The sequence below is a fragment of the Triplophysa dalaica genome, chromosome 17 (genome assembly GCF_015846415.1).
Source record: "Triplophysa dalaica isolate WHDGS20190420 chromosome 17, ASM1584641v1, whole genome shotgun sequence".
NCBI lineage: Eukaryota > Metazoa > Chordata > Actinopteri > Cypriniformes > Nemacheilidae > Triplophysa > Triplophysa dalaica.
The window spans coordinates 11,275,096-11,298,626 of record NC_079558.1 but is presented as its reverse complement, the minus strand read 5'-3'; the positions used below and the strand labels follow the sequence as shown (position 1 = coordinate 11,298,626).

General features: G+C 36.8%; 3 protein-coding genes across 5 annotated transcripts; 1 reads left to right on the top strand and 2 right to left on the bottom strand.

The window, feature by feature from the left end:
• Window positions 1-350: 350 nt before the first annotated feature.
• Window positions 351-2,260, bottom strand: hexim1 (HEXIM P-TEFb complex subunit 1). Of its 2 annotated transcripts, none has more exons than XM_056771177.1 (2): window positions 2,120-2,260; window positions 351-1,889 (listed from the first exon to the last, which is right to left on the bottom strand). In XM_056771177.1, the coding sequence occupies exon 2, from the start codon at window positions 1,871-1,873 to the stop codon at window positions 884-886; it is 990 nt and encodes a 329-aa protein (XP_056627155.1). In that variant the 5' UTR covers window positions 1,874-1,889; window positions 2,120-2,260; the 3' UTR covers window positions 351-883. The 2 variants fall into 2 exon arrangements, with proteins under 2 accessions (XP_056627155.1, XP_056627156.1); XM_056771178.1 differs by having other exon boundaries at window positions 2,125-2,260.
• A 1,427-nt stretch (window positions 2,261-3,687) lies between these two features.
• On the bottom strand, window positions 3,688-7,964 carry acbd4 (acyl-CoA binding domain containing 4). 2 transcript variants are annotated; one of them, XM_056772175.1, is made up of 11 exons: window positions 7,806-7,964; window positions 7,457-7,600; window positions 6,928-7,048; window positions 6,676-6,760; window positions 6,458-6,578; window positions 6,264-6,359; window positions 5,871-5,959; window positions 5,566-5,770; window positions 5,172-5,386; window positions 4,831-4,878; window positions 3,688-4,677 (listed from the first exon to the last, which is right to left on the bottom strand). In XM_056772175.1, exons 2-11 carry the CDS (start codon window positions 7,542-7,544, stop codon window positions 4,552-4,554), a joined length of 1,194 nt encoding a protein of 397 aa, XP_056628153.1. In that variant the 5' UTR covers window positions 7,545-7,600; window positions 7,806-7,964; the 3' UTR covers window positions 3,688-4,551. The 2 variants fall into 2 exon arrangements, with proteins under 2 accessions (XP_056628153.1, XP_056628154.1); XM_056772176.1 differs by lacking the exon at window positions 7,457-7,600.
• A 686-nt stretch (window positions 7,965-8,650) lies between these two features.
• On the top strand, window positions 8,651-22,666 carry plcd3b (phospholipase C, delta 3b). The gene is made up of 15 exons (XM_056771883.1): window positions 8,651-9,304; window positions 10,486-10,647; window positions 12,624-12,852; window positions 13,068-13,197; window positions 14,320-14,545; window positions 14,737-14,938; window positions 16,015-16,156; window positions 16,337-16,489; window positions 17,524-17,646; window positions 18,286-18,436; window positions 18,562-18,678; window positions 18,760-18,938; window positions 19,533-19,668; window positions 21,258-21,407; window positions 21,492-22,666. Exons 1-15 carry the CDS (start codon window positions 9,235-9,237, stop codon window positions 21,617-21,619), a joined length of 2,298 nt encoding a protein of 765 aa, XP_056627861.1. The 5' UTR covers window positions 8,651-9,234; the 3' UTR covers window positions 21,620-22,666.
• Window positions 22,667-23,531: the final 865 nt, after the last annotated feature.

Below are 23,531 nucleotides of genomic sequence, written 5' to 3'. Positions count from 1 at the left end.
ATTAGATACAAATGGAAGGTGCCGACTAATACTACTATATTTTCCTTCCTTTGGTTAACGTGTAAGAGGAGCACAGGTAGGTTCTGCAAATGCATATAAAGTAGATTTATGAGGGATCGTCTTCTACATTACTTCATCAGGGCATATAACTGTAAAAACCACGTCATCTCATGTGTTAAATTCATTATATTCCAATTGCTAGCTATCATTTCAAAATCCTTGGTACTTACAGGAAACGAACCCCATCTTTCTTCCAGCCCCCACTTGATTTGTAAATAATGGGTCATATCCGTCGTCCTTTCGATCGAGACAGTACAAAAATAAGCATAAAACGAGAAATAAATATGAACTAAAATAAGGAATAATTTAATCGACATATAATCGATATATTTGGGCAGAACACGATAAAATACCAATGACGGTTTTCCACTGTTTACAACATACTGTCTTGGTCATGCATTAACACACTGAAGCATGTGCGTCATAAATAATGAATCAGAAATGCTGCATGTTTGCTGTTATGAATGTTTTACATAAAAGGCGCATTCAAATATTCATTTTGGTAAAATAACAAATACATTAGCTGATATGGTACTCGTGCAAACTCGAGAGTAGTCCGTTTCTGACCGTCGAATCGTTGTATTTTTTTTGTTGCCAATTAAATAGTGCAAACCACTTACAAATGTTGTTGATTGAGCAAAAATGTGGGACCGCACGTAGGATTTTAATAAATTTTCTGTCAGAAATAAACATTACCTTTCGTATGACTGAGAGAGTATTAGCTACCACAGAGATGCATTACATTAAGACAGTAAAACAAATTGATTTGACATGTAAAACACAAACGAAACGTATCGAAATGTTGTCCATAATCGGGCATCACTCAGCACGGCTGTGATTGGTCGAGTCCAGTCCCTTTAGTATTCGGGGTTTTGAGTAATAACTCGTTATTTTCGGCTTTCAGTCTCTCCACCTCAGTCTCCAGTTCTCGCACACGTTGATCGCCGCTAGCGGCGGGGCTGCTGATATCTGACGCCTCCGGGTTTCTCCGGACGCCGCGGAGCCAGTTGTTCTCCTCCTCTAACCGGGACATGCACTTCTCCAGCTCCAGGTACTCCCTTACCAGTTCTTGCTTGGACATATTCTGAAGAGTCTCGACGTGGTATCTTTCATAGGTCTCAGAAAAGTCTTTCTGCAAAAACTCCCCGCCGGCGTGTCCGGGTCTTCCCATACCGTCGCTCCCGTCGCCTTCCTCCTCCTCCTCTTCGTCAGCCTCGAAATGTTCTTCTTCGCTGGCTGTGTCGTCGGAGCGCATACCTCCGGATTTTCGACCAACCAGCTCCGTGTTGAGATCGGGTTCTTCGCGGTCATGCTCCTCCATGAGGAACTGCGTTGTGTTGTACGGGGCGACGGGAAGACCTTTGGCGAACATTTCGGCTCGCACTCGTGATGCTCGTGCCGTCTCCCGTTCATCCAGCTCCTTCTTCTCTTCCCATGTTAATTTAAAGTACGGCTTCCAGCGGCGCTTCTTCTTTGAGGGTCGCCTCCTGTGTTTCCTCTTGCCCTGGCGACCATCTGACAGCCCCTCGGTGTTGACTCCAGTGCACTCAGAGTCTCTCTTACTGCTCTGGGCTTCGCAAACTTCACCGGACGTTTTTTCTACAGGAAATCCATCGTCACTGGCGGCATCGCCAGCCTTGGGCTCCGGATCCCGGCCGCGGCACATAGGATGTGTATCTCCAGACACCAGACCCAGACAGATCTCCAGCTGATTTCTTTGCACTTGTTTCGAAGAGACGACACTTGTCGGAGCATCTCTCTGCTGCCCTCTGCTGTTACTCTCCGGCGTATTTTCTTCTTTAATAAGCTCCATAACTGTACACTCCCACCTGAAGGAGATACAAGTTTGTGATCAGTGTGATGAGGGACACTCTCCTTTGTTAAAAATAAAAATTAAACCGAGATCAACTTCTTAAGAAACTTACATTTAAAACAACCCGTCAAACACGCAAAGGAAATAAAAACGCAAAAGTTTTTAGTAACAAGGGAACGTTCCTATTTGATATTTAACAAAATACGCATAATCAACAAAACACATACAAGTAAAAATTACCATTACCTTACCGTTCAACTCAAATCTCGTGTTTGAGTTGTTATGTTATCTGAGACTGTTAATGTTAACTCTTTGCGTTCCGTCTACTATTGACTTGGTTTCTTGACAGCCGCGAGAACATTTCCCTCCTGTGCAAACTCCAATTCGCTTCTGCTACGGAGAAGACTGGGGCTTGTGAATTTATCACCTCCCCCACGTAAAGGCGCATGCGGCCAGTCCTTATTTCTCTCTGCTTTGTGGGACTTGAAGTCAAGCTCGCTATTGACAACCATCAATATCCCTCACGCAAAACCTACATTACCCACAATGCAACACTTGTTTTCAGTCCCGGTCACGATACGCCCACTCGACATTTTAATTGGTTGAAAAGTTTTTGATGCGCTCGATGCATGATTTAAGCGATCTGGTTGTTGGTTGACACTGTCAATCAAAAAGAAAGCTGTCCCAGCCACTCTAGTGGACGCTACCAAGCGCCCCCGAAACGGGTACAATCCTCCGCCGTATTGTCAAACACATCGGCCGTTCACCGATTTATGAAGAAATAACACCGCAATATGCAATAAGGCAACCTTTCATTTACAAAGCACATGCTGTTTTTTGTGAAATATTGGGGTTAGTTGTTTTGTCTCTCTACTCTAACAAATCGAAAAACACCCTGCGCCCTTGGCTGGATTGATCACCCCTCAAGCTAAAGTAGTTCTTCTTTTAACAGCGAGCATTATATTCACTGTTGAAAGTGAATAGTTCCGATTGTATTCACGAAGACGAATTTAATTTTTTGTAACTTGGACAGTTTCTCTCGTTGAAGTAAAATGTAGCATCTGAACATATAATATAAAATGTCCTTGGGTCGATTTTTAAATTGGTCTCTAGCGATTGTGCAGAAGCTATTGTTTAGCAATCTGTTTGTTTGGTAGCTAGCTAGTTAGCTTGGTATTGGTGTCTAGATTAACATGAATAAGCTAGCACAAGCAAACTGTTCAGAACAAGACCGAAAGCCTTCATTTTAAGCAAATTCAGTTTATTAACATGCATTTCGAATAAAGTGCAGTACGTGTATGTCAGCTTATACAAACAGATGAGTTTATTGACTAGTTAGCTGGTAAAGTATACTGGTTAGCTGACTGTAACGTGACTAAATTGACGAGTAGCGTTATACGATATTTATATAAAAAATCTGCTAGAATGAGACATGTTTTACGCCACGCTTCTGAATTATAAACGAAACGATTTGTTTTGATAGGCAAGTTAACGTTTTTGCCAACAGAGAGAAAGGCACGCTAGGGAAGTTAGCTAGCTGCATCACATCTGTTAAACAAGATCCGAAAGCGACTCAAAATACTAGGCCTGTTTTATGAACATTGACATTTTAAGCGTATTAAAGCTTACATTTTTCAGTGAAATCTGAGTAAAACACTTTCCAAATATAGCATAGCCCTGATTCCTATAATAGTGCTAAAATGTGGTTGTATAAATTGTATACGGTTTAACAAAGCATAACTTTTTAAAGGCCAAAATAAACTGATGACAAATCACGATTAGATTTCTGGAGGACACATTTCAGAGAACATATGAAAAATTTGTATAATTGCTTTAATTTCACTGTGACAATAGGGATGCACGTGACCCAGATAGTAGCAGAGGACACACTAAATAATGCATTTAATTTAAAACGCTATTCGTTTCTGATTCGACATTTGGTTTATCCACTCCTCTAAACATTACCAAATGTATTCACTTCTCCTTTGAAGTCATTACAAGTTGTTGCATGACAAAGTTACACAACCCGTAAATCCACCTGTCTGTGAGAAATCTCATTTTTAATCTCTTACCTTAAAATGGATGAGTGTTATATTGCATGTACAATGATGCAAGTGCATTTATTTCTCATTTTACAGAACAATACATCTTGTGCATATGGTCAGAAAATATTCTATAGCTCGTTCTCTATTTTTCATTTCAGAGTGACAGCTACAGAACTGACATCTGATATATTTCCCATCTGAAGGCCCTTATTTTTAAGGCTTTTGATTGAATACATATTACAGCAACTTTACAGTAACTTCTACAAAGCGCCCGGCATCCTGCAACATAAGTAGGAGCAGTAATACTTGTATCCATTATTGTAGTGCTTTGTAAAATGTAAGAGTACAGATATTATCGTACATTATTCAGTAATTGGATGCCTATGCGCAGAGCTAAATGTAACCAGAATTACACAGAACAAAATGCATGATAAACATTAAATTACACAATTAACCCCAGTGCATTTCTGGGAATTGCACTCATTTTTTCCATGTTGAATTAAATGGTAAGATCCATTCACAGCTGAGGTTAAAATGTTTCTTAGCTTCACTCGAGGCTAACAATCAGTGCATAAAGTACTGAAAGCCACAATATATTATTCACCATTCTTTAGCATGAATGTTTCTTTGATTTCATATGCAAACATGAAACTTTTTCTTTCTCCGTCTTACCAGGAACACTAAGCCCTGAGTCACAAAAGGCCAAACCAACAAAAGCAGCATCGTGGGTCCAGAGATGTCAAATGGCCACCATTTCTCCTAAAGGGAAAATAGAAAACAAAGTATATGAGAATTACAATTTAAAGCATTTATTTTACACACATATTTGTTAAAGGTTCTTGTCACTGCTATTCAGTCATACATTTTATAACAAGCAAATCTGGTTTAGTTCCTTTTTTTGTCATATTTTACCTCTGGTACTGTCAGTTGTAAATGGGATCTCCATTGTGAATTTTGAGCCTTAAAGATAAATACAAGTTAAAAAAATAAATTTGGAAGTGGAAATAATATGCAATTAAAGATCAATAAGATTTTTTGCACTTAGTTTAACATTTTCAAAACAATTGGTAATGGACTTTAATATGTATACTGTATATTTAATATACAATGTTTAAGGTTTCTAATGTTATATCGCCTAAGCTACTTCTTAAACATTTCTACAAATCGAGACATTTCTGTCTTTACCATGCTCAGTTTGGACATATCAGGTGCACTTTTTTGGGGCTTTATTTTGTTCAGCTTTCTATTCTTACATTTCCAGTGGCAAGTCCCTCAACCACCTCCAGTCGTTCCATAACGCTCTGCATGTCCTCTCTGAGTTGTTGTAATGCTAAAATGATCTGCTGCTGCACCTGGACATCCTGTAGTCTGTCAGGTGCACCCCCAGAATCTTCTCCACCCGCTCCCCCTGAACCAGACCCTATGGGTGGTGGATCTGCCCTTCTAGCATTGCGGCGATCCAAATTACCTGATACAAACCACATAATAATACTTAAATATAAACAAGCTAAAGATAAACAAATACACAATAATACAGAAACAGAAAAAATTAAATAGTTGAATTATTGACAGTTTTTTGCAACAGCACTACTTGTGTTGTGTTTTCTATTTGGATTATTCATGAAAGAAAAATTTGACTTTATATACCTGAAGGTTCCCTCCAGCCTTGCTGCATCCCCTCTCTTCCTACGTTCCTTCTCATTGGGGCACCATGCCTGTCCTCTGCGCCCTCGCCACCACATCCAGCACCCATCAGAGTCACCCGACTGACAGGGTTGTACAGATGCTCCTGTACTCCAGACGTCTCAGTATATGCATGCCCATTTTGAATATTATCTGACAATGCAGCAAGCTGTGTGAACATATAAACATCAAAAAGTACAAAACATTTTACATCAAATTAACCGTACTGAGTGTTAAACAAAACTGTTTGTCAGTGAATCTGTTTATACCTTAACAGTGTCCAGCTGTTCCAATGAATCACAGAAGACTTCAGTCTCCGAGTCACATGTTGGCCCCCGAGTCTCAGACAGAACTAGATCTGCACACACATACAGTGATGAAACGGATAATGTACAGTGTACAGATTTTATGGCTTCACTTAGTCAAATTTTTCTGCAGCTGGATGGTGGTTAAGGCGCGTTTATGTCATCTAAACCAGGGCAAGCTCCAATGCCATTTAATGATGGAACAAACAGGTGTGTTCTATCATGTTCGAGGCGGATCACAATAAAATGACAAGCAGTGTTTTATACAAGACTGGAATCTCCTTGGATAGGACATTTTGGTGCAAAATATTCTGTATAAACCGCTTCCAATTAGAGCATAGGTTAAAATTCCATTACCTGTGTTGTTCAGATGAGGGTCACCATCAGGGACTGTATCTGTGAAGTCCTGCTGTTGATGAACCAGTTCTTCTGTTGAACTCTTCACTTCATGTTCTTTGGTATTTACAAACATAATAAATAGAATTTTAATTTATTGCTGAATTATTGCACACAAATACGAATCCATTTTTAGAAAGCAATTGCATACACACCTGATGTTAGAGTCACAAGTGCCTCTGGAGGTCTGGGCATATCATGAATAACATGATAGAGAGGTTCGAAATAATGGAAAAAGGATGCCGTCTTTTCATCTATTGGCATGATATCTATTACCTGTAATATATATAATCAAATTATGATTAAACAAGAAACAATTTCCTGACTTGGAAATTAATTTGGTGAGAATTTTGCAATAATCTATTCTCTCTACCTCTTGTGCGACTTTCTTCATTTCCTCCACGTAAGCACCCATTGCAGTTTCTTGATTCATGTCCCCTACCTGTTTCCAAGCATCCCTAACACAAAACCAGGAAAACATAACATAAACGTTTCTTAAAACTTGATGTATTAAACCTCAAATAAATGTACTGAAAGCCTAATATTTATCCAGAGGATTAAATGTACTTTATTATGCACATTATGGAACCAGAGTATGTTCTGCGAAACGGGGTAAAAACTCAACCATTTGTAACGTCCAACAGGGTCCCAGAAGCCAGGACGTGATACTGTACAAGGGCCACAGACCGCCTGTTTGTATAAACCATAAAACCGAAGCATCACTTCATAAGAGGGTCTGTAGGAACCTATGCAAACACAGTTTACAATTAAACAGGTGTCACGTGTTGCTGGAAAATATTTATTTTTCCAGCAAAAATGTAGATATCAGTATATGGACCTTGATGTTTGTGTATTTATTTATTTACATTTTATATTTGCAAATTCACAGAAATAAAAAGTGACAAGCAATTAGAGTTTTACATTGAATGAATACAATGATTTTTCGACTTAATGCGGCGATGCGCAGACCGATGGCTACATGACATCAAACTACCGCGATAATACAGTTTTGGTAACGCTATCGCGGTACTTTGCTGTCATAAGACTAACGGTATATGCGCAGAGTCACATAAAACCGAGCATATCTAATTGTTATTTACACATTAGTGGTGATGTCATTTTACAGTTTTTTTGTCGATTGTGAGCAAAGCTACCATTTTTGGGTAGGCTTTGAATGACGTCGACAGCCGCCTGAAAGCGTCTTTGACAGTCCTCGGGGTCTGACATAGCAATAGTTGGCATAACATACGGTCTCTATGTTTCCACACTCCTGCGGCCCAAAGTTCAATAACTGGAACCTGTAAATTAAATTCACTGGTGACACAAGTGTCATCCTACGTTCTATACAATGTACTGTACTGTGCAAGCTTTGGAAGAAAATTATGCTCTTATATTTAAAAATATCCTCGTTGATAAAATAAGTCTTCCAGTTGACAGTATCTTTTCTGACGTCTCTGATTCAGATTATTGGCCAGGAGGCCAAGCAGAAAAGCTCCAACTCACCTGTTCTGTGCTCCTGCTGGCCACTACCATATGACGCAAACGTCCTATCACAATCTATAAAAATCGTAACATGGTGTTAAATAAAAGATGCTTTCTTGTGAAAACGGGATCTTTCGGCACTTGGAATTTAGGCTAGGAATTGACTTCCTGGTTCCGTCACGTGATCCAGTATTTACTGCGATGATTGGTGAAAATATTTCTGTCCTAAAACGGGTGATAGCGTCAACATTTGACGTCATTTATGCAATCCTTATAAATGTCAAAAGTTTTTTCGTTCTAATAAAAAATGTTGTTTTTAGTTTTATAAAACCAGTTAATTTTTTTGTTTTAATACCAAAGCACTTTTTATTTATTTATTTATTTTAAAATCAGAACATTTGATTGTATTTGTAATTGTACTGTGCCATAATACGGGAACTAAGATAAATTATGACCTTAAATATACGTGTTTAATTTTTTTTAAACACTACTTAATTGAATAAGATTTTGTACTACTGTTTGTTATCATTGATTGTTTCTTGTCTCCGTGGATTTGTTTGTGTGTGGCTGATGTTACTATATTTTGTAGACAAAATACAGTATGTGTGTTATCACTAGAGTGCATTATTATTACTGTCATTATTATTGGTATTGCAGAAGTGGTGAACTTCTCTTTTCTTCTAGATATTATTTTATAAATATTTCCCAACACAATATTCTATATACATAAACAAGTATATTTATATTTAAATACCTAAACAGATACTTTAAATTCTTAACCCCGTGCACGTCATTGATGTCCGTTAAACTTGAAGGTAGATTACAAGCTGTGTATGTTTGATTAAATTGATCATTTTGATATTGAGAACACTAGAGGGAGACATTTTGTTAGAAAATCATAATCTCAGGACAGAATTGTGTAATCTGCACAGATCTTTTTATGGCAAGAAATCCTAATGTGCACGCGACAGCCCGCTGTGATCAGACCGTTGATGTGTATCGTCGATGTTTTCGATTTCGGCGTTTTTAACCGACAGTAAAATTGTTTTATTTCTTCTTGAGTGTTTTGGTGTCGCTGCATAATCCCATTGAAATAGGATAACGTTACGCTCTGACATCGGTGGTCCAAATCCTTTATTCGAGTAGATCGCGCACAACATCTTCATTGTAAACCTAAGAATTGCTTTAATTATACGTGGAATACTTTTTACGTATTTTATGTGTGTAGGTTACAATCCGTGTTTATCTTGTAACAACATAAGACACTTAACCCGTTGATGTATTGTCATGTAACGGTACGGGTGCTGTTCAGCTCTTTAAAATTCATGATCTCATCATACAGGGGCAGTGTCTATGCTGTTTCATACAAATACAGACTGCCTGAGACATTCGTGTATTTATCCTCATATACATTGCAGCCTAACGGCGAAAAAAGGACCAAAACTGCGTCATGTTGAGAAAGGAAAAGAATGAAGCGGGCACGTCCCATGTTAAATCAGAAGACCCCCTGAAAAACATGGGTAAGAACTGTAATATTATTATTATAATAATTGTTAACTATTTATAGTTAATTGCATGACCCACGTATTTGTCTTAACATTTATTTTCTGCGTAACGTACTCGAGCATGCCTTATAATTCACTACCACTGACCCAATATAAATTTTGTAACGCAGGCTGTAAAGAGGCAGTTTTGTGTTGATAGAACTATATGCGGTAATTGCATCCCCATTCCTCAACAGATTGTAGGATAATTTAGGAAATTTAATTTTTTTTCTACTGGATGACATATTAGCAAAGCCCAGATTTTAACATGTGAAGTTTAGTCACGGGACTTGTTTCTTTCAACATTTCTCAAACGTTACTTAAGAAATGCAGGGTCACTTGACGAGTTTATCACAACAGCACTATGCAAACTAAGGAGGTAGAATTACTGTATCTACATTACTGTATTACTCTTACTAAATTTGTATTATAAATGATACAGTGTTTATTAGTAAATAAAAATGACTCTTTTTTTATTAATTTGTTTTTCGATTTGGCCTTTTTTCTGACCCTCTATATTTGTATAGTGGTACATGTTGTTGTACAAGATATTGATTTATTCCAGATTAGTATATTAGATCGTATTTCATCATATAGGCCTACATATAATGATAGGAGCTTAAATATATAACTTTATCCACATATTATAGTGTTATGTCTCAAATTGTTGTCTCTGCCTGCCTCTGGCAGTAAAGAGAAAGTGGCCCTTTGGGATCCATATCAAGGCATTCATTGATTACTCCTCAGAATAAAGTGAGAGTTAATTGTATTGGGGTTTACTGAGGAAGTGTTTTTTTCAAAACAGATTGCCATTATACCGAAGTTGACTGAACTGAACAGGTTGTATAGTATGTTATGTCAAGCACTAAGTTGCAACTATATTGACACATGACTTCCATTCTTACAGTTATCCCTTTTTAACAGAAGGATTGTGTTCCATCTATGAGAATAACAAAGACCTCAAAATTTCATCAAACGCTGTGGGTGGATAGGACAATAAATTCTTCCTTTGACTCATTAGATCTGTTGTGATGGTTACTCCTTAATTTGTGAATAATTGGTGTTGCAACCATTTTTTTTATCAAGTCATGAATGGGGTCATATCAACATGCAACTCAATAGTAACTAGTACTTTCTGTTAAAATGAACATCTGCAGGGATCCAGGACAATGAAGACGTGCAGACTATGATGCAGGGCTCTCACATGTTGAAGGTGCGTTCTCCACGCTGGCAGAGAAAGCGCATGCTAAAGCTGATGGATGATGGTGTAACGGTCTGGTGTGAATCCAACAAGACCTTCAACAAATCCAAGCAGTGCTGTAAGTTTCAGACACATATATGTGTGTTTTGGTATTTTGTGACTTTCTATGTAATGTGCTGAGTTTGAGATTCGTGAATGAATGTTTCATGAAACATTCATTCAGATCAAAGGTGATGTTCTGTGCTGTGGAACTGTAAGAGCCCCTCCCGGTGAATACACCTCCTAATTATGGCTGCATAAACCAGCGGTCTCCAGGTCTACTGGCCACAGCGTTGTCATTACAGGGCTGTTCTATTTTCAGGACAGACGAGGGGGGTTCTTTCTCTCTTCTCTCTAAACATCACTATACGCTCTAATTACAGTCTACAGCTGGGAGGGAAGAGAGTGGCCCTACACATTATGGTTTGCTCCATATAGTTCACATGAATAATAATCATTGCCTGGGCAACTGTGCACATGGCCTAAATTAGAATTAAGGTCTATAATAGTTTTGTGTGATGTGGCTGAGGCGTATGTGAGAACACCCACATGTGCGCAACGCTATGCTCTGAATGCCTGTATGAGAGATGACAAACGTCAACGTCTCTGTTGCATATCCAGGACAGCAATGATTTCTAATAGAGAGACAATGAATGAAATCGCCTGGTTCACAGATTAGAAACATACCACTTCGCAAGATGTAAACACTGAAGCGAAGTGGTCTGTAGTGTATCTTAAAATGATAGTTCACCCCAACATCTGTCATGAGTTACTCACCCTTAAGTTGTTCCAAACCTACACATTTTGTTGTTCTGTAAAACACCAAGAAACATATTTGGAAAAATGTTAGCAACTGAGATTTCTGGGGCACCATTGAGTATCACTGTACAATTTTTTTTGAAATATTAAGGAAAACAAACAGTTCTGTGGCACCTTTTATTACCATTTTAATTTGTTTCTACTATGGTGGTCGATGATGTCCCAGAAATCTCAGGATGATGCACATTTCAAACCTGTATGACTTTTCTTTTTTGTCCAGAACACAAAAGAAGATATTTTAAAGAATGTTGGTTACCGAACAACAGTGATACCCATTTACTTGCATTGGTTTTGTGTCCATACAATAGAAGTGAATGGGTACCACCGTTGTTCGGTTACCCACATTCTTCAAAGTATCTTTTGTGATGTGCACAAGAAAAAAAGTAATTTAAGACTGAAATGAAAAGAAGGTGAGAAAATGATGACAGATTGAAATTTTTTGGGTGAACTTCAATGCATTAGTTGACCAATAGGCAATAACATTTTCCTCTACGTTAATGTCTATAATCTACAACTATGTTTATGTTTTGGTGATGTTCATAAATCTTTTAAGGTTATATGTACATGTAGATCAGCTTTACTGTCTTGTGCTTGTGCAATGTAAGCGTCCTGTAATTCTCAGGTGATCGTTAAAAATGGTACATCATCAAAAGTGATTTATTGTTTCTGTACCGCAATGACGCTATAACAAGGAGATTTACAGAGTTTATTTACAGAGTGCTTTGTGTTTGCGCTGCAGTGATAAATAAAGCTATGCAAACATTAGGCGACTTCCACCATGAGTGAAATCTTTGTTAACACAGGCAGGGTAAGGTTTGCTCCTAATAAACGGGTATTAAAATGACTGTTAACACAGCTAACATTTAGGTTCGGCCTCACAGCAACCAGCAAATTATTCTGTATGAAAAGTAAATGAAATGTCAGGACGGGAATACAGGGACTGTGTATCTGTGTAACCATATTGAGCACAAACACAAAACCCAGTTTACATGACATACTGCCATGCACTGACATCCACCACATTGGCTCGGGCTTTTTCTAACTTTAGATTTAGTTTTGCTTGTTTGGTGTATTTAGTGTAAATACAAACCTAAGGGACACCACCAGTCACTTTTTCAGTAACAGTAACTGTTTTAACTTTCAATTATTTGAATACATGTACATATATTTATATGACAATTGATTAATTATTCTGTCATGACAATTCTAACTACACCATTTCTTACTTACCCACAGTTTCTGTGACGGAAGTAGAATGTGTAAGAGAGGGCTGTCAGGCAGAGGTGTTCAGAAACCTGGCAGGCTCCATTCCAGAAGAAAAATGTCTGACCATTGTCTTCAAGGGAGACAGGAAGAGCTTGGATCTCCAATGTGCTACAAAAGAGGAAGCCCAACACTGGGCCCGTGGCATTCGTACCCTACAGGGCAGAGTCAACAACATGACCCACAAGGAGAAACTCGAGCAATATCCTTCAGCAGCAAATCCAATGCCAGACTCTTTATCTAGGTCGTAATCCAATTAAAATAGAAAAATCTGTCATTTAGTACTAATTAAGATATTCCATCGGGGTAATGAGTTGTTGGTACATCAAGCTAGTGTTTATTTTTCAGTGCAAAGTAAGTACTGGTCAAGATTCATTGACCACAAAAATGTAACCGTTTTACCCTTGACCCCCTCACCTGGATCCATGGCTACCTGAAACAAGCTGACATGAACCAAGACGGGAAGATGTCATACGAAGAAGTCCAGATGCTTCTCCAGATGATTAACATTGACCTGAGTGAGGAATATGCTGCCAGCCTATTCAAGGTCAGTTTTATACTACAGCCGCACTTGACCTGTTTTGAGAAAAATTTGAGCAGCTTTAATAACAGAGTAAAGCTGTCTGTGATGCTAAAAATAAGCACTAAAGGAGAAACAGATTTTTAGGTGAATCGTTTTGTCAGGAGTTAAATCTGTATTGGATGAATCATACAAGGACACTTAGTATACTGTGTTGGTCTGTTGCTGTTTACCGGGCGGTGAGAAAGTCAGTTATGTTTCACAGCATAACTCTAAAATGTTTGAAACGTTGGCATTTGATGGAGCAGTGCGAGGCAGCCTTAAAGGGACAGTTCACCCCAAAATTCCTTACCCTCAAGTTGTTCCAAAACGGTATCAAATTATTGGTTCTGTTAAACAGATAAAATTACATTTTGAAGAATATGGAAAGCAAACAGTTCTGGGGCACTATTGACTACAATAGTAGTTTTTTCTTTACGAAAGTCAATAGTACAGAACTGTTTGGTTACAAACATTCTTCCAAATATCTTTCCTAGTGAAATTTATACAGGTTAGGGGAAAACTTGAGGGCGATTAAATGACAGAATTTAAACTTTTGCGTGAACTATCCCTTTAAACAGACAGGTTACCCAAAAATAAAATCTTTGTCATATTTATACCCTTATTCCTTTAAAAACTCTTTCTTCTGTTAAAAGATAAGTGAAATTTTGTAGAAAGAATAAAAATGAATAAAAACTGCACATTTTTCATAAAATCCAAGCAAATGATGACAGTGTCGTGATGTGAAAACAGAAACATTTCCTCGAATGATAATATGAAGAAGAAAAAAAAACACTCCAGGACAAGACAGTAAACACAGGGCATTAAATAAAAGAGGAACAAATGAGGCATAACGAGGGCAACAGGTGAAGGGCATGAACTGATAATGGGATAATGAATGAGGAAGCAAGGGGGCGGGGTTAAGACACAAGACAGGCGAACACATCGCACAAGACATAGGACTTTCAAGATCCTGTCACTCTAAGCTATAACAACCACAAGAAGGACAGGATCATGACAGAATGAAGCTCCTTTTGTGTTCCATGGAATAAATTATTAACTCTTTTAATTTTGAGGTGGATCTGTGCTTTTGCTTTGCTTGTGTAACAGAAATGTGACAAGTCAGAAGATGGCCGACTGGAACACGAGGAGATTGAAGTGTTTTGTCGTGAGCTGTTACGTCGGCCCGAGCTGGATGTGGTGTTTCATCAGTACTCAGCTAATGGTTGCGTTCTGTCCACTGTGGATTTGCGTGAATTCTTAAAAGACCAGGGAGAGGATCACACGCTCGTACACGCTCAGAGCCTCATTTTAACCTACGAGCTCAACAAATGGGGTATTTGCACTTTAATCTTGATTACTTAGGTTTTTTTAAAACATAAAAATTCCTAAGTATTTATTAAAAGACAATTTGCATTATTATCCAAAAACACTTGTTGACTACGCTTTTGGAAGTTACACAATGTCCCACAATTTTGCAGTTTGCATTCTGATTCATTAAAATGCTTCTCTTTTTGTCTCATGCAGCCCAAGAAAACCAGTTCATGACACCCAACGGTTTCACAATGTACATGTTGTCTAAAGAGAATGATGTGTTCAACCCGGAGCACAGCAGAGTCTACCAGGACATGAGCCGTCCACTCTCTGACTACTTTATCTCCTCTTCACACAACACCTACCTCACTAAAGACCAGCTGATCAGCGAGAGCAGCGTTGACCCTTACATCAAGTACGACACACATCACAAAAAAGCAGCACTGGCCCTTTTAGAAGTTAACTTTTACAAAAACACTGGACCGTTTATATATGATCCTTATAAGAAACAGTTCAACCAAAAATGAAAATTCTGTCTTCATTTACTCAACCTTGAGTTGTTCCAAATATGTTTACATTTTCTTTGTTCTGATGAACACAGAAAAAATTTGGAAGAATGCTTGTAACCAAACAGTTCTTGGCCACCATTGACAACCATCGCAGGAAAAATTGCTTTACAAAGTTCTTTGTTCTGTTGAACACAAAAGAAGAAATCTTGAAGAATCTAGGAAAGCACTTTTGACCACCATACTGTAATTTTTTCTACATGGTAGTCAATGGTGGCCAAGGAATGTTAGGTTAAAGCATTCTTTCAAACATCTTTCTCAGTGTTCATCAGAACAAAAAAATTATGCAGATTGGGAACAATTCGAGGTTGAGTCATTTATTTAACTGCCCCTTTAAATCTCGCTAACTAACACCACGAATAATAATCACACATGCTGTTAAAATTATGGGTAAAAATATTGACACATCCATTAAAAGTATCCAATACGGAAACAAATCGAATTGTGAGAAGCAAAATGACTGAAAATCGATTACAATATGTGACGATTCAAGTCGGTTGAGATGTTTAATGAATCACAATACATGTCCGTCCTGAGAACCAGGGCCGCTGTGTTTACTGCAAACTTGGAAAAATGTGACTATGCTGATTTCTACAAAAATCCAAGAAAAGTTTTGTTTGTTGTATGACATAATGTGCAGCATTTGAGAAATAATAAAAGGGCACTTGTTCATTTCTAATTTGTCTCAATAAATAATAAATTGTGAATAAATAATAAATTGTGAATAAATAATAATATTGTGAATAAATTGCATCGGGAATAATAATAATAAATTGTGAATAAATTGAATTAGCTTTTTGAGATATTTTTTTAGTGCACAGCACAAAAGTTTCCACAGTTGTATTAACCAAATAATGTTAATAACACTCGCCTTTAACCTCACAGCACACAAGCATGCATTTTTATTTGTTTGTTTATGGTGTAGGGCTCTCAGCCGCGGATGCCGCTGTGTGGAGCTGGACTGCTGGGATGGAGAAAAGGAGCCAGTTATTTACCATGGACACACTCTCACATCCAAGGTGCCATTCAGAGAGGTGGTGGATGCCATTGCTGAATATGCCTTCAGGGTGAGCAAAATAAATAAAAAATGAGTCACTGGTAAATACTTTCTGTATGGAGGATTGTTTAGTTTTACCTTGTATGCTAAACATTGTAGAGCCTTTTATTTATAATCAAAAGAAAAACATGAGAATAACTTTTTCTACACATATACAGCAATATGTTTAGGAGCATTTTGTGTTTTTTAGGCATCCCCATATCCTCTGATTCTATCTCTGGAGAACCATTGCTCTGTGGAGCAGCAGACGATCATGGCCCAACAACTGCGCTCCATTTTGAGAGACAAACTGCTCACAAAACCTCTCAATGACAAGTCACTAAAATGCCTGCCATCACCTGAGGTAATAATTTTATATCATATACTAGTCTAGTCGGTGCAAAATACATTGTGTATCAGTTAACTTTTTACAGTACTTGTACAGTACTAGAATAGTGTTTTTTCCACTCCTGTTGAGGTCTAAGGGGTTTTTAATGGGATAGTTCACTCAAAAATGAAAATTCTGTCATGATTTACTCACCTCAAGTAGTTCCATATCTATATAAATTTCTATGTTGGGTGAACACAAAGATATTTGGAAGAATGTAAGCAACTGACATTTCTGGGTCATCATTGACTACCCAAGTAGAAAGAATTGTTGTTGTTTTTTTGTTCTGTTGAATGCAAAATTCAATATTATGAAGAATTTACGAAAACAAACTTTTGTTCAACAGAACAAATAAATGTACAGAGGTTTGGAACAAATAGAGGTTAAGTAATCATGATTTTTAGTTTTCGGTGAACCGCTAAATTCATAACATACATCACTCCATATCACTTATAGCGAAAAAATCATTTTGTTGTTAAGCAATGTTCCGTTGTTTACATTACAGTATCAACAGAACAAAATTAATAAAAATCAGTTTGCATAATGAAATAAGTTATATAATAATTATAATTAACTTTGTATTGTCTGGTAACCGAAAAAAAGTAATTTAGTCTGTATATTAATTAAATATACTACAACTATCCTCATTTGTCTCATTGGTGATGGTTGAGAAGATTCCTTCCTTCAATGTTAAGCGCTTTGAGTACCCAGAAAAGCACCATATAAATGAAACAATTTATTATTTTTAATTATTATTTGCTAAAATGATCTAGTGATTCCTAATTCAATTTTGAATGTAGATGGATCACAATAGTACTATAGTATAACACTGCTCCTTTATTTTATGGAATTACGCGTATTGTTAAATACCAAATTACAGAAATGGACAGCAAATTAAGGTGTAAAATAATAATATAAAGACGTGAAATTTTGTTTTTTACTGAATATTAAATTTTTATGGGTATCTTTTGCAGTGTAAAATGTGCATATGTTGTTCTGTTTCGTGGTAGGACTTAAAAGGAAAGATTTTGATAAAAGCAAAGAAGAACAAAGTGGAACAGGACAGCTCCAGTTCTGACTCAAGCTCTTCAGAAGATGAATCCAAAGCTGAAAACAAACCTAAAGCCCGGAAGGTCTGTGTGTATCTGTGCTGCCTGTAGTGTATGTCATGCTTCTATGTATTAACGCATGATCAGCAGAGGCTTTATTGTACACTTTGCACCTTCCATCTTATTTTTTTCACTGTTTTGTGCTATATTTAGCCGCTTTTCCACAGTCAGGCCAAACATTTTTGTAGCAGATGGCTGCAGTCTACAGTAATTCCACTTGAACTTGGTGCAGTACAACACAATTACAAACCATTTTTGGCCCCAATTGTGCAGGGAATATGCATACATTTGCTGTAGTATCTGGCATAGCTACAATATTCTAACTATCTGGAATGAGATAGGATTTATCCCGATGGTTGAAAAGTGGCTTTTGTGACTTTTGCTTGTGTATATAGTGCTTATATATGGGTAGTTTGCTGATAGCCTGGACACTTAAAAAAGTTCAAAATAATTTTAGATGAAGTATGGCAGCTGCATGTCAAAGCTGTGTCAACCACCCATGTATAATATCATTGTAATGTTTGTTAGCACTCTTTATTTTTGTGCATGTTCGCTTTGTCTCAATACTAGTTGTGTTTTTTCGTGTCTGTGGGTTTTTGCATGCATGTGTTGGTGTGTATGTTTCTCTGTATTGCTCTCCAGCGTGCTTTTGCTTTTCTTCAGAAAGGGTCGAAGTTGAGTCCAGAGCTATCTGATGTGGTGGTCTACACCCGCAGTGTTGCCTTCAAAGGATTTGATAAATCTGCCAAGAAACCACCCAATGAAATGTCCTCTTTCTCTGAGAGTGATGCGGTGAAACTTATCAAAGAGTCAGGTACTATTTATTAGGTGGTGGTAATCATTACATTACACTATTGTACAACCGAAGCATTTGTGCATTCAAAACCATAAAAGTACAATGAATACGTACTTGCAAAATTTGTCATTTATCATTTGTAGGGAAGCTCTTTGTGCGTCACAATACCAAGCAACTGAGCAGAATCTACCCGTCCGGTCAGCGTCTGCAATCCTCCAATTATAATCCTCAAGAAATGTGGAATGCCGGTTGTCAAATGGGTAAGCGTTGTTGACTGAAGTAAAACTTTTTCTTTAATGTTTAAGGATTGACTAACATATGATAGAAAAATGATGTTGCAGTGGCTTTGAACTTCCAAACCCAATGTGAAGAGATGGATCTAAACAGAGGCCGTTTTTTACCCAACGGCCGCTGTGGCTACGTGCTGAAGCCGAGTTTTATCTGGTCACCTGATTCTGAATTTAACCCTGAAAATACTGGAGGCGGACCTGGCCACAACCCAATGCTCCTCACTATTAAGGTAAACTATAGACCACTTTTTGATGACATCACGTGGGTTAGAAATAAGTGTCCCAACTACTTTTTACTATTGGTAAAAATAAAGGGGTTTCCCAGAGGAAGGCACAACATCAAATTTAGAAAACAATGCAAGTCAGTAAAATTATATTTGTGTATTGTACTTTTTTGTCAGTGTTACATGTTTTGTTTAACATGACATCAGTCAGCGTCTTGTTGAAGCTTAATCATCCAAGCAGGCGAATTTTGATTAAATATCGACAGACAACCCCGCCTCTCTTCCTATACATGAAATATCCAGCATTTAATTTATTTCAGGAATTTAATGCCAGTTATTGTTCATGTTACGCAAGTTTGAGCTGAGTTTTTTTTTTTTTTTTTATAAATGATGGGTGCCAAGAAAAGCTTGTACAAGAAGTCACTTTTCACAAAGTAACACCAACTTAATAAATATTCTAATTCACTTGAATACAGCAACATGGGTTTTGATTGTTATTTCATGTTGAGTTCATGGCTTCTATATTGTTTGTCAGTCCTTTGCAGTGTTTGCTCGTCTTTCGAATATCAGTCTTTCACCTTGCTCTGTCTGGTTTGACAGGTGATATCAGCACAGCAGCTGCCTAAACCTGACAAAGAAAAGCTCAGCTCCATTGTGGATCCTCTTGTGTGGGTGGAGATTTATGGGGCTCCCATAGACAACAACAAAAAGAAGACGCACCGCATCGACAATAATGGTATTTTAGGATATCTTGGAAAAAAATATGGCTGTCAAAATGATCAAAAAAATACTAATTTACCCATCATTTTAGTTTTATAATTAGAAAATGATTTGTGTGTGTTTGTGTGATTGTTTTGGTTATTTACTGAATTTGTACATTTCTAAAATATTATTTTATTCATTAAAGAAAATATATTTAAGACTCAGAGCTATTTAAAGATCATCACATTGGAATTTTAAGATTCTATCTGACATTTTTGTCTTAATTGAGTTACAGTATTCACATATTCTTTTGCTTTGTGAAAACTAATTTACATCACGTTTTTTTCTTTACGTTGTGTACATTTTGGGACTTTTTTAGAACACAAATAGGTTCTATCTACAAAGTCAAATGGAATGCAAAAACTACGAAGCTCAAAACTATGAAGCTCAAGATCACCAAACTGCTCAGAATGCAAATGAAACCTTATAATTCCAAGGTGGCAAAATGCATCAATCTTATACTTGCAAGCATGGCCGTAAGTGACAATTTAAAAATGTTTAAATTAAAGGTACAGTTTGTAAGAATTTTGAAGTAAAATATCCAAAAACCCGTAGGCCAATGTTATATATATTTTTCAGCGGAGTACTTACAATCTCTCAAACGTTTCCAACTTTTTTTAAATCCTGAGAAAATCGCCATTCTAAACAGTGGTTCAGTCGCCTGTCAAGTGCGTCATATCCGCTTTACCCTTTGTTACCGCCTTTACTGATGTAGAAACCGCGAGACAGTGTCGTAGACCAATGCGGAAGTAACCTGTACCGTCGGTCCGTCTAGCATTATTGCAAATGATGGGAGTACGTTCAAATAACTTTTACTATGATTGATTTGAACACTTAAAATCGAATTGGACAATTACTGTAACCTCTATGACTAACAATTTAGTTTTAAACCTTAAATTACTCGGGTCTTATTCATTATAAAGAAAAAAATGATTTCATCAAACGCAACATTTTAAAATCTTTAGTACTTTACATCTTCCGCTAACATGATTTCTCGTTTCCGTCTGATTGATGTATCAGCGGGACCATCAGCGGTGTATTTTAAAGTCAACATATCCCATCATTCCACGCTTCTGCACAGCGTCATAAAGCTACGCGATTGTTGTTGTTGTTTGGATCGTGCGCCCTCTGGCGGCGATTTCTACAATCTTCACAACTAATCACAATTAGTAACTAATCACAATTTTGCTAATTATTTAATGAGTTTTGTAATAATTATTTAAATGAATAGAGAACACAAAAAATATGAAAATTGTAATAATCGTCAAAGTTATAAAACAGACAGTCGCCACAATTTATCACAATGATTGTCAGCTACGTTTCATAATCAAGCCAGCTCTATATAAAATCAAAGGTCGTGTCATTTACTCATCCTCGTTTTATTTAAAATTAAAATTATTACAATTTTTTGGGTTGGAAAACATTACCTGGGTCGCTTGTTTCTGTAATAGTGATAATGCATCATGGGATAACTAATTTATATGAAGCCAAACGAATATTATCTTTTTAAAAGCCATGTTTTTTTGTCTGTTTGTGTGTCATGAAAAAAAATCTCTTCCTAAGGCTTTAATCCTAGATGGGACTGCACCTTCAAGTTCCAGCTACATGTGCCAGAGCTGGTGTTGATACGCTTCAAGGTTGAGGATCATGGCTACGCGACCAGGAATGAATTCCTGGGTCAGTTTACTCTTCCTTTCACGAGCATGCGTACAGGTACGTGTCACTTTTTGTAATTCGGTACCTTACACCATTGAAGTTGTATCTGCATATGCTCATTCTGTATTATCTCTCTTTCAGGTTACAGGCACGTACGTCTGCTAAGGGCTGACGGCTCCAGCATGTCTCCCTCGACTCTCTTTATTCATATTAAAGTTACACCCGGCTACAGCAGCCCTGTCAGGAAGCCAGCCACACATTCAGCCTAAGAATAAAGCATGCATCCTTATCTGCTCATCTGTGTGAGGCAGTTGGTACAGTTTTTTAGCAACTCTGAGTTCCAAAATGGTCACCACTGACTGATTTCTCTACGGTTACATTACATTATACTGGGATTATATAGTTATATTCACATGTTTTAATGAGAAAAGAGCCCTAACACCAAATCAAGGTTGGTGTAAAGTCATTTCAAATGTAAGCATCTCCCAAAGGTACTTTGTATTAATTTATGATTGATAAAAAAAAATGTTTTTGCTGTTATGTAGCGTGTCTTTAAAGACAAAAAGCAATACTTTTGATATGCAACGTGTCTTTGCACCAGCTCATCTTAAGTAGCATGTTTCCAATTTATTTTCAGAAATGGATTGTGTATGTTTTGTCTTTTTACTATGCAACTAAAAGATGAGGTGACTTGAAGCTTTTCTGTTGACAATCTCTGAGCCTGCCCACTCCTTATGCCTTATTTCATATCCTGGGAACAACTGAGCTCTCTCAGTTACAGTTTAAAGTATATAAAAACATGTTTGTCTTTTAGATGTTGCCATGTTAACAACTTTAAAACCTTTGGAAGTATTATTTATAAACACATGTTTATGTGTTTAACATTTCTTTAGTCAGGTCATAGTATAGTGATTTTAGGACGTTTTTAAATCTTTAATTGTATTTTTGGCTTCAGTAGTTTTTAGTCTGATTACTTAAATAAGCTATGGACAAACAGTGTTTTTTATCTTAAATGTATACGTTTAGTATATTGTTGATGCCTATTTAATACAAACAAAAGATGGTAAGCTATTCCAAAATATGAAGAGAACCAACACTATGAGTAGATACAGCCAGTTAAAGTAATCTCAGTATTTGAATGGATCTCCATTCCAGAATATTTATAACATTTAGTAAATACTGTGCACGATTTTAATTCTTGTTGTCGTGTATCTGTTGCTGACTTGTCATGAATTCTGTTTAAAAACACTGTGAGATATCATACTGTATATCTTTTTGTGTGTACAAAGCAAAATAAATGCATTGTTGTACAGTTATTTATGTGTTTTGTAAATTGTAAAATAATATTCTTTTTCAGTTTTTAAAATGTGTTTTTGGAGCATTTTGAGATGGGAATCACTGCCTTCTTGTGGTAAAAGGTAGAATTTTCTTCATGAATAGTTGGTGTTTGGCGATCTGGGGGGGTAGTTGACAATTAAACGTACCATGTGTCCATGTTATGTGACAGCAACATAACTGTAAAAAACTGTTAATATACACTATTTTAAATTATTAATATATATATATATATATATATATATATAAAACAGTATAAGAGAGATTTGCTCTCGTTATTAGTTTTGTTTTCAAAGTTTGCTTTAGGACAACTATGTGTTTTATTCTTTAGCAAACTATAGGCTATGGTATTTTACAAAAAAAAATGTTACAATGAAAAGCTTTTGTAAAACAGATAAAACCAGTATTGACATTTTTCACGTCTAAAAATTTAGGTGCAAAACGTTATTGTTGCTTAAACATAATTAGCCTTATGTGCACTGATCTATATAAAGATCAGTGCTTGTAACAGCTGGAACATTAAAAAAATATAATTAAAGTAATAGTTCACCCAAAAATTTTAACCTGCCTTCATTAACTGACCCGTTTGTCGTTCTCAACCCACTTGACTTGTCTTTGGAAAAGACATGTAGTCAAATGTTTAAGATGCATATTTGTATACAATGAAAATGGGTGGTGACCAAATGCTGTATTCTTGAATCGCGTCTCCACATGCTGTAGAAATATGATGTGCTGTTGTTTATCACATGACACACAAAAAACTTTGCCTGATATCAAATCTCTGGTTACTTTCATTGCATGCAAAAGACAACTTCTGAGATTCTATAAATGTTCTTTTTCAGATAA